General features: G+C 38.2%; 1 protein-coding gene across 1 annotated transcript; it reads left to right on the top strand.

Moving 5' to 3' along the window:
- The first annotated feature begins 459 nt into the window (after positions 1-459).
- Positions 460-6,889, top strand: ankrd13a (ankyrin repeat domain 13A). Its single transcript, XM_079250676.1, has 15 exons — positions 460-909; positions 1,822-1,957; positions 2,068-2,192; positions 2,296-2,341; positions 2,625-2,768; positions 2,903-3,092; positions 3,473-3,539; positions 3,652-3,733; positions 3,857-3,918; positions 4,023-4,153; positions 4,254-4,411; positions 4,500-4,631; positions 4,725-4,885; positions 4,997-5,058; positions 5,179-6,889. Exons 1-15 carry the CDS (start codon positions 802-804, stop codon positions 5,375-5,377), a joined length of 1,803 nt encoding a protein of 600 aa, XP_079106802.1. The 5' UTR covers positions 460-801; the 3' UTR covers positions 5,378-6,889.
- Positions 6,890-10,641: the final 3,752 nt, after the last annotated feature.

The following is a 10,641-nucleotide window of genomic DNA, read 5'->3' as shown; positions in this document are numbered from 1 at the left end:
TTTTCCAATCAATATTTACACAGGATGGTATAATTGTAGTTGTATAGAAACTCAGCCTATGAAAAACAGTATATAAGTATGGCTAACAAGCCTCTTGTCTCTGGTTAATGTTATAACAGCTGGCAGTAGAGTTTCAGGTTTTCAACTACCCTCTCAGAGATGCAAAAACGGTGATACCATCTTGACATCAGAGGTAAATAAAGATGCTTTGTATTTAGAAATATACACGGGTTATTTAGTAGATAAATTGCTATAAAGGTATATTGATATAAACAAAAAATCTTATTTACATAAAAAAATGGGTCGACTGATACAAGGACGATAGCTTGGAAGGGTTTGGTACCCCCGTGTTGGTCATCAAATGGTTGTGCCCAAACTGGAACTGCCCACTTTTTTTCAACGACAATTTGCGTAGCTGCTAATATCGTTTCTGTAGTTGATCGGCAGAAGAAGAAAATGATGTTATCCTTTAATTAATTTTCATTTTAAATGTGACTTTAATACGTTGTTTTCTTTGGATGCTGCTCAGAAGACCTATGAGTGCATTTCTGTGTAGGACACCCCTGTTGTTACTGTGTGCTTCTGGCACTTCCTTGTTCAAAAGTTTTATTTAGGGGAAGGCTTCGGGGAGGAAGTTGTTCACTGGGTTTGCTTTTTCTTTCGACATTGCTTTTTGCTGTAAAGACATGGGTCATCTGTGTTATATATTTAACATGACAAGTCTGTAGCTACCGCAGCTTCTTCTTTCATGGCTGGAATTATCAGAGGTTTGCGACACTAAAAGGATCGAGAAAGAGGAAGATGTCAGCGGCTAATGTTAGCGAAGACATCAGAGTGAAATTCCCCTTGCATTCCTCAGTTTGGGAAAATGATTACAGGCAACTGGAAGAGCAACTAAAGTTGCCGCAGGTTTGTAAAGACACCCCATGCATTGCTAACTCTCACATGCATGCGTTGTTAGCTATTTGAAGCCAGATTTGAGCTGTTCAGTATCCGCAGGCAAAGTAGGCCAGTGATGTTGACAGATGCTACGCAGTCACTCAAAACAAGGCTGTATTATCTCTTACGACTAAAGTTAGCTGTTGACTTATCACCAGATTTGGACTATTAAATTGGTTTAGAAATATTTTGGGAGCAATTTGATGGTTTGCTTCTTATTGAAAGGCATCCATAAATTGTTAAAGATATGTTGACATAGACCTGTTGAGCAGAATGGTAACAACAATTATTGACATAAAAAAAGGAAGAATACAGCAGGTTTGTGATCATTTATCCTCATGATAGTTAACATGTATATAAAGTGTGCTGGCTGTGTTTTCCCAGCTTTCTGCTATGATGACATCTTCATATCTTCAGTAGTAACTCGTCTGTGGCTCCAACTGATGCCAGTGTTGCCAGCATTTACTATCATCTCCACTGACCAGTTAATAAAGATCACATTAATCTATACTGAAAATAGCCATTTGTCCCAAACTAATTACAAATAAATATTTTTGGAAGATAGTGGTATTTATACATTTATAATCTATTATATGTATTTTTCTCATGAGTCATATTTATTGTGTGACTCATGATAAACAGATATCATGCTTGTGGAATAAGTACTGCAGTCCTGTATTATTACCAGCAAAGACTTTAATGGGAGGGTGGTGGACCTCTCTGTGTCATCATTTGGTTGCAAAGCCAGAACAAAATACTCTTTTGTTCATATAACAGGTTGACGTGCTGGCTCTACTGTATTTATAGTGTAAACAGGTATCCATATTGTATTCATATAAATGCAATTGTAACAGGTTTGGTTGTTGTTTTTTTCCCTCTCAGAACAACATTGAGGCTGTGGATCCCAGAGGTCGGACACCTTTGCACTTGGCTGTATCACTTGGACACCTGGAGTCGGTGAGAGTCCTCCTGAGACATGGTGCTCAAGTGACTAAAGAAAATGCCAACAACTGGACAGGTTAGCTCTGAAGCTATCACGTTGAGATTTCTTAAAGAATAATATTTCTATATATACCAGGCAAGAAAGGTGCTGTTACATTTAAAATGTTTATACTTGAATGCATACAGTGCTACAGGAAGCAGTCAGCACTGGAGATCCAGAGATGGTTCAGTTAGTGCTTCAACGTAGAGACTACCTCAAAGCCTCCACTGCTCTGGGAGGAGTTCCTGAGCTGCTGGCAAAGATCCGAGAGGTTTTGCTTCATATATTTTTTTCTTTATCTTGTCACCATCTCTACATATGACTGGAAACATGGACTGATGGAGTAAACAGATGCTTTCATTTTTCATCCACAGTCTCCAGACTTCTATATGGAAATGAAGTGGGAATTTACTAGTTGGAGTAAGTAGGGTTTTTTTTTCATTATAAACAATGTCAGGAAAGCTTTTTGTGTGTGTTTCATATTAACTTACTCACGTCAAGCCAGCTAGTTATTACCAATGGAGTATGTAAAAGAAGGGAAGACATTGCCTTTTATATAATGTTGCAGTGCCCAGTGGTAAAATAAGCACATGATGTTTTATCAGGACATACAGGAAAAACTACATACTTGTCTCCTTTGTTTTGGTTACGTTAGAAGTTACATTTGTGGCATTATAGACATTCATATGCTGTTGCTTCACAGTCCCTCTTCTGTCCCGGGTTTGTCCAAGCGATGTTTGCCGTATTTGGAAAACTGGCGCCTGTCTGCGAGTGGATGCCACTCTTCAAGGCTTTGAGAACATGACCTGGATCAGAGGCCGTAGAAGCTACATCTTCAGAGGAGATGGTGTGTGTGTGTGTGTGTGTGTGTGTGTGTGTGTGTGTGTGTGTTTAACCCTTACAAAACCAAAAATATTTTTTGAGTTCTCTTTGTGAGTTTTCTTGCTTCTTCGTTAGCTGTGAGCATCTGCTTTTGGACAGATTCATTTGCAGAGTTGATGGAGGTGAACCACGATGAGGAAGTTGTTGATATTGAACGCTTCAATATATCCCAAGAAATAGAGGATGTCACATTAGAGTCCATGCAACCTGCTGAACAGGAAGTTGCCAAAAGGTTGACAACACCTATAGTAAACACCTACTTGGACACAAAGGATATAGCGTTTGAGAGGCAAGGAGTTTTATTTCCTTTTTCAGCAATACATAGATTTTAAAGCTCCCTTTTAGTGTCAATGCTGATTTGTACCTGTCCTGTATATCATGATTTACACTCACCTGACGTTAAGATCTACAATATCACTGTGGCAAGTTGGTAGATTTAGATTTAGATTCTAATACCATGCAGCTAATATGGGTTGATATTTTATCTTATCAGTTAACATTCATCTGAATGTCTGATGATTGAGGTAGCTATTGTCGGGCTTCGTTTTACTTGATGGATAACTATCACTCTTGTGTTAATTATTTTGTTCTAAGTGTCATTCCAAACTGAGGAGCAACGTCTGTAATGCTGTACTTGTTTTCTCACACTGCAAACATTTTTTTCCACAGAAGCAAGTCTGGTATTTGGGGTTGGAGGTCTGACAAAACAGAACTGGTCAATGGATTTGAAGCAAAGGTTTGTTTACGCTATAAACTGTTCATTTCTTAAAACTAAACTGCATTACAGCCAAACACACTGCGACTTGTTTCTGGAATGAAATTACATTAGATAATTGCTGTTTACTCAGGTTTTCAGTGTCAACAATGTCAACGTGGTAATCAGGACGAGGACAGAGCATCTGACAGATGAAGAGAAAACAAGGATTAGAAGTAGGTGGCAAATGTTTTAATGTCTTACTTTTTGGTTCTTTTTATTTTTAGCATTATCTGTAATGTGCTGTGCATGTTCGATTAATCAGATTATAAAACTACATCAAACCTTTTTGTTTAAAGGTGAAAGGAACATCTTGGAGTCTCTGCTGGGGACTGTGGAGCAGCACATTAGTGCACAGGGGGTAATATGTGGAATCTGCCAGTGTTTTAAATGGAGCTTCTATGTTTTCCTTCTCTGCCCAGTAGCTCATTTCATGTTACTTGTGGTTTTATATTCTTTCTTTAGGACTTAACTCTTGAGTATGCAACTGCCACAAATCCCACTGCAATCACCCCAGAGGAATATTTTGATCCTGACTTCGACCTCGGTAATAGAGATATTGGCCGTCCTATTGAACTGAGCATTCGAACACAGAAGTAAGAACACACACGTGTTGCTTAATAGCTTCATTCTGTATCTCTCTGCAGCGCTTGTGAACATTTTTAACTGCATTTTCTGTAACCTAATTTCACATAGGTTTAAAGGTACGTTGTGGATGAGTGAGGAACATCCTCTTTCCCTGGTAGAGCAAGTAACTCCCATCATTGACCTCATGGCTCGAACGAGCTCCCATTTTGCACGGCTTCGAGACTTTGTTACCTTGAAGTTTCCTCCTGGATTTCCTGTTAAAATAGGTATGTGTCATTTCCTGTGTGAAAGGCTGATTTTTATTTTTTGCCTGTGCCCCTTGATTCCCCTCATGTTCTCTTGTTACTCTTACAGAGATCCCCTTGTTTCATGTGCTGAATGCCAGGATTACATTTGGAAATGTAAATAAATGCAGCACTGAAGAAGAAGCCAACACAACAGCGGCAGCCACACCAACATCCTCAGGAGAAGAAGAAGCCGCAACAGGTAGCAAAGCAGCTTGAATTTTAGCTTTATGAATATGGAGTCTGCATGTCTGTAGGTACTAACCTGCTTGTCTTGTGGCTTTTCTCTGGCCAGCACCTCCTCCGTTTCAGGTGAGTCCTTCAGTGTTTGAGGTGCCTGCAAGTTATCACCGTCGAGGGGGCAGCCGTCACACTCCCATGTCCAACAACGATGAGGAGCTTTTGCAGTACGCCATTCATCAGAGTCTTCTGGACTCTCAGAGAGGGTCTGGCCAGGTAATAATCAGCTTCATCACAAATGCCTTGACATAAAGATTAGTCTTTTGTTATTTAAAGTTCCATCTATATTTCTTCCTGTAAGTTTCCTTCATGTTTGCATCATTGCAGGTGGGGATTTGGGATGATGCTGCAGATTTTGCAGATGTAATGCCCATCAGCCAGAGTGACAGGTAGGAGCAGGTTATTAGCAAAACAACTACTGTTTACATATTATGCGGCCAGATAAAACTCATTGGAATCAATAAAAGCAGCAGATCAAAGTTGAGTTTCCTGTATTAATGTCCTTCTAGGAGTATCCCAGAGGGGGTGCTGGTGGAATATGAAAGCACCTCCAGTCCAGCCAGCTCTCCCTCTGCCCCAAGCCCCGACTCAGACCTCCACCTCGCCATGGAGCTCTCTGCACGTGCTCAGGAAGAGGAGGATAAGATGAGGAGGCAGGAGGAAGAGGAGCTGGAGAGGATATTGCAGCTATCACTTACTGAGAAGTAAAGGGAATAAGAGGGAATAATAATAATACCAATAATAATTATAATGATCATGATAATAATACTTTTCTGGATCCAGAAGCAACCACCACACCTCAGTTTTCCTTCCAACTTTCTGTAACCTTCATCTATGCAAGCTCAGATATCTTTCAGTAACCAATCTTTCTCACACAGGATAAATCAAACAATATTTTTCAAAAGGTACTTTTCATGTGACAGCATTCAGTTTCATATATTTCTGTTTTGCCATCTGTCTAAATCTTGAATAACTGAGATCATTTTGGTGGAGACTCACAGCAACACCATCATTAATTCCTCACGTTGGTGTCCACAGAGAGATTAGATGAGTGTAACCAAGCTTCTATAAAACGAAACAGTTTAAATTCTCAAGATGACATCATAGTTTTTATGTTTAAATGCAACATTTAAGATCGGCAATCGTCACCTGAATTTTTTTTTTTTAACAAGGATGAACACAGCCTAGCACAAACTGAAAGCTGCGATTGCTATGGACCTGAAAGTAAAGATTTTGTTTTCAAAGTGAAGTCTTCTTCCAGAAAATCTTGGGCTCCTTAAATAAATAAAATCTCAGGGTTCCAACTTTTTATAGATTTTTTTTTCCTTCTCATGGAATTCATTGATTTGATGTAAAACTGTCAGAAACCGAAGCTTGGTAAATGTTTATGGTGCAGAAATGGTACCACACATACATATCGCTCAGTGCTACAATATTCAGAAATCTGGAATCATTGAGTCAAATAGTCATAAAGAAATGTATAATCCTGTACTTTGTGAATGTACATTCTACAGCTGGGTAAACGAAAGCATGTTGCTGTGAGAGAAAAAGGTTAAATAAGCTGCATGGTCACATATCCTTACTGCAACAGGAATGGGCGTTATCCATGCTGGTCTAAGTTTTAATATTTCCTCTTCATTTCTGTTTTGAAAAGAATTATTTTTGTAAACTGTCTCTGAGCAACTTCACCTCAATTCAAAAACGCAATATTGGAGACCAGGCTGTCTGTGTATTTACAACTGTCATGCAGTTTACTGAAGAGACAGTTTCACATTGTAGCAGAGATTATCAACGTTCTGAAGGACAGCTTGCCATTTGTAGCCATGAACAACTCAAGACCTCGGAGCAGGAGAGAATAAATAACTCTAAGAACAAGCATGCTTAGCAATAGTTTCTTCAGCATGTGCCAAGGATCGCTTTGCTCCCAAGACTCTCTGTGGGGTTGAGGCATGGTGACAGTTCAGTGGAGTGCCACTCAGATTAAATTTTTTTTTTTTTTTAATTTTTTAAGATTTTGTAACTTGAAACAAAGATGGAGATTTCTTTGTACCAAATCAATGCCGAGTAACATGCATTAACCACTATAGTTGATTTCACTGACAACCAACCACTTTAAAAAGGTCTCTGTGTTGCTGTGTATTACTACATACATCAGGGGGCTTCAGCTCAATGACTCATTTTGATGACTAAGTTGCCAAACTGCTGATCAATTTTAAAAAGGCTAGCTAAGATTAATAAGTTCTTCGCATAATTGTTTGAGCTAAGGTTGTATTTTTTCTTCTTTTTGTATATTTGTTAAATTTTTAAGAGAAATGTGTGTTTGAAAATGTTCTAAAAAGGTTCTAAAATAAAGCACTTTATTTCCATGAAAACTGCCCATGTCATTCATTTTCAAATCTGCAGCTGGTAAGAGCCAGCTGTGGTTTACGGATATCTTGATCTTATCAAAGAGAATTACCGGAAGGTTTGTATTGTACCTTTTTAACCTTATACACCCATTTTCTATACCCGCAAAATCCAATTCAGGGTCTTCCGGGCGCTCATGCTCGTCCCAGTTTCTATGGCGGGGTAAACTCTGGATGGGTTGCCAGTTCATCACAGGTCTGACACAAAGGCAAATGAAACAAAACCACTTTCATGTCTGTAATGAAAGGATTTGCTGTTTGGCGAGACACTAAATGTGACAACAGAGATTTCAGTCTTTATGTTTGCATAGTACAGCTTTGGAGCTTGTGAAAGGAGTTGTAGATGCCAGACAAAAAAAAATATGTCTGTACTGAGGAATTAACATATAAATTTGCTCTGTCTCCTTTTAATATAACTGTCTTATAACATGACAGCTGACTACATCAGTTAATAAGCAGATGTAAACAAGTACCTTCCTTCAGTCCATTCAGTCACAAAAAATGTTTGAAACCCAGTTTTAAGCCCCCCCCCCCCCCCCCCCCCCCATGCTGTTACTACGGTCACGTTAATTAAATTGATTTGTAAATTAATGAGTAAATTTACCATATTCATACAGTCATTAAAAGAATTATATGCCACCAGGACCCTTAGACTGTTTTATTGCTCTAGTTGATGCAGATAAGTTGCAACAATTCTTACTTTGTAATCTTGCTTATTTGTTACAGAAATATAAACAAATGTACAGATTCAGATGTAAAGCCCAAAGCAATTCAAGAGAAAAAGTGTTTGTTTTTTTTAAGTCTTATGCACCTCTAAAAGTGATTTAAGAAATAAATTCACAGTAGGGTCCCAAAGTACACACTCTTGTTCAGATTCTAATAACCCAGTTATCCTCTATTTAATGATCCAGAAAGGTTCTTGTCATGTTGTTTATTACATTTTCTCTTCAGATACCATCACTAATGATGAGTAAAATGAGAAATGTTTGTTCTTTAAGTGGTCCATTCACACCTTCGAGGTGCACGATCTTTATAATGCTGGTACATTTTAGCCCATACCAGATAAAACAGGACTGACAAAACTATGCAGCCCATTAAAATCTTGTTTTATTGACTGAGTTCATTTTGTATGTCGAATAAAATGACCATGTCATGTCTAAGAATACAACTTTATGTAGTGATCTTCTGATTGTCTGGTAATTAATATGTACCTGATAAGATGCAACTAGTCCAGTTTGAAGTAGTTTAATGTAAGAGTGCCATGTACTGTCCCCCACTTTTACACATTTGTTTTTGTTATTTCTACTAGTTCTGATGACATGTTTTACAAAGCAACAACAACACAGACTTTTGGACCCCACAGCAGGGAGCTGTGATTACATGATCAAAACTTATATATATTTTTAAAAACAACAACAACAACAAAAAAAAACCAACTAAATGACCAGAGTTTGTCACAGAATAAACCAAACGGAATGATGATTCCGAATCGTTCATCATTTTAGATGACGTGTCTGGCGGCTGGTCCCATCAGCAGGTGACTGTCCGGGATACTGGTGCGACTTTACACCGGGAGGACAGCAGCAGCAGGTTTGTCTCTAGGTTTCAGGACACTTTCAGCGACGAGACATCGGCTTGTAGACGCAGACAGCCATGATTACCATCAGCACCAACAGGACAGCTAAGACACTCCCCAGTGTAACTGTATGAGAAAAACACAAGCTGCAGTAGCACTAATCATAGCAGACGACACACTAACAAACCGACGACAATGGCGTAATAACTAAATTATTCCAACAGTAACCCACTTAGTTGTAGGATAAAAACGGACTAAATACAGAGTTTAAATTCACATCAGCAGTCTGACAGTGAAAGTGTCAGCCATGCACTGACAGGCCTCTCACTGGTTTCCAGTCACACACCAGGTCTCACCTAAGTTCTGCTTCTGCAGGACCACATAAGCCCACTCGGTTATTTTAGAGTCGTCGTGCTGCGCGTTCACTAACACACTATAGCACATCATTACAGCTTGGGGGATGAGATGCAGCATCACCGGGGTGGAGGATGATGATGATGATGATGATGACGATGATGACAGGGAGATGTTTCTTCTTCCGCTGTGTCTGGGTCCTAAAGCCGTTGGATTAATGTGAGACCATATTTAGTTTAACTTTCAGTTTCTATTAAAAATGTAATTTGTAAGAAAATTTAGAAAGAATTCATTTTCACATCTTTCGCTTTCAAGTTTTATCTTTTCAGTTTTTAATTTGCATGCTTGTAAGTTCACAATTACTGTTATTTTTAAAATGGTTTGACCAAACAAACAGATGTCAGTCATTTTTATTCATTCATTTATTTATTTATTTATTTACGCATTTCTATAAATCTGAACTCTTTTATTTGACTTCAGTTGAATAAGTGTGTCTTGTTTCTTGAGGGTATTTAATAACATATAGACGAAGTTGTTCTTCTTCTTTTTTTTCATTTTCTATTTCATTTATTAATTCATTTGTGGTCTATGCAGCTTCCTAAAGCCAAAATTCCTGGCTGACCTGTTTTGTCTGACTTGCAATCATAAACAAAAAACTTAGTCATGCTTTATGGTGAAAAACTGAGACTATCATGTTAAACTACACGAAAATACATGAAAACACTCAGAGCTACAGCATAACGCAGTAGTAGTTACAGCTTGGTTGCTCAGCTACTACTGAACTGTGCTGTCTGAAACATGCCTGAAATCCATTGGTTTATGTTTCTGATGTGTACATTGTGGACACACAACGGGTGTAAAATTGCTTTTATTGGTAAACATAAAGTAGTCAACATATCGGAGTCCCTCTTTCTGAAATGTCAAAGAGGAATCAAGAAAAGACAGAAAGGTCATCTTCCTCAGGGTGATATCCTTATATAATCTCTGCATGACTGATGCATATGGCCTTTATAGTCACACTGTATGGAAGAGTGTAAACCATTATGGCTGTTCACTAAATACCAAAGACGACTAATGAACATTAGTAAATGTTACTCACGATGGCCTGAAATTAAAACTGGAGACTTCCTGGAAAAATTTGCTGTCGCAAGAAAACATTTTATTATTTCATGAAGCCATAGGTCTTGTCTTAATTGAATATATGAAAATACTAACACAGACTCAGCAGATTTTAATATGCTGTGACTTGATTAAGCAAGGAAGGACACCTAACAGGGTTAAAAAGATCAAAACGGGAAGGCTTCCAGGGTTATTATACACTTATGACAGGAGAGAGTCAGCGAATGTCAAGTTTTCTATCTATCTATCTGTTTATCAGTAGATGTTCATAACAGCAGACCTGATGATATGTCATCTCCAAGTACTTGCTGTTTAATCAACAAAGTGTACACCAGATATAAAAATGAATTGAAAAAAATAGCAGCTGTAATTTGAGGATTCAGTCAGTTCAGTTTTAGTCCTGTTAACTATCTCAGTTCAGACTTGGTCTTTTGATGTTTCATTTGCCAATAAGAAAAATGCTGGTCTTTATTTATTCATTTTAAAAAGCAGTAAGCTAAAAAAGCACATGAAAAACT

This window comes from Telmatherina bonti (genome assembly GCF_933228915.1).
Source record: "Telmatherina bonti genome assembly, chromosome: 13".
NCBI classification, from domain to species: domain Eukaryota; kingdom Metazoa; phylum Chordata; class Actinopteri; order Atheriniformes; family Telmatherinidae; genus Telmatherina; species Telmatherina bonti.
Note: the sequence above shows the minus strand (reverse complement) of the source record. Positions and strands in the feature narration are given on the sequence as shown.

Bases quoted from the DNA above. Each gene is read 5' to 3' on its own strand.
- ankrd13a (XM_079250676.1), top strand. From the start codon at position 802: ATGTCAGCGGCTAATGTTAGCGAAGACATCAGAGTGAAATTCCCCTTG. The intron at 1,958-2,067 runs GTTAGCTCTGAA...GAATGCATACAG, and splicing joins AAATGCCAACAACTGGACAG to TGCTACAGGAAGCAGTCAGC. The intron at 4,412-4,499 runs GTATGTGTCATT...TTACTCTTACAG, and splicing joins TGGATTTCCTGTTAAAATAG to AGATCCCCTTGTTTCATGTG.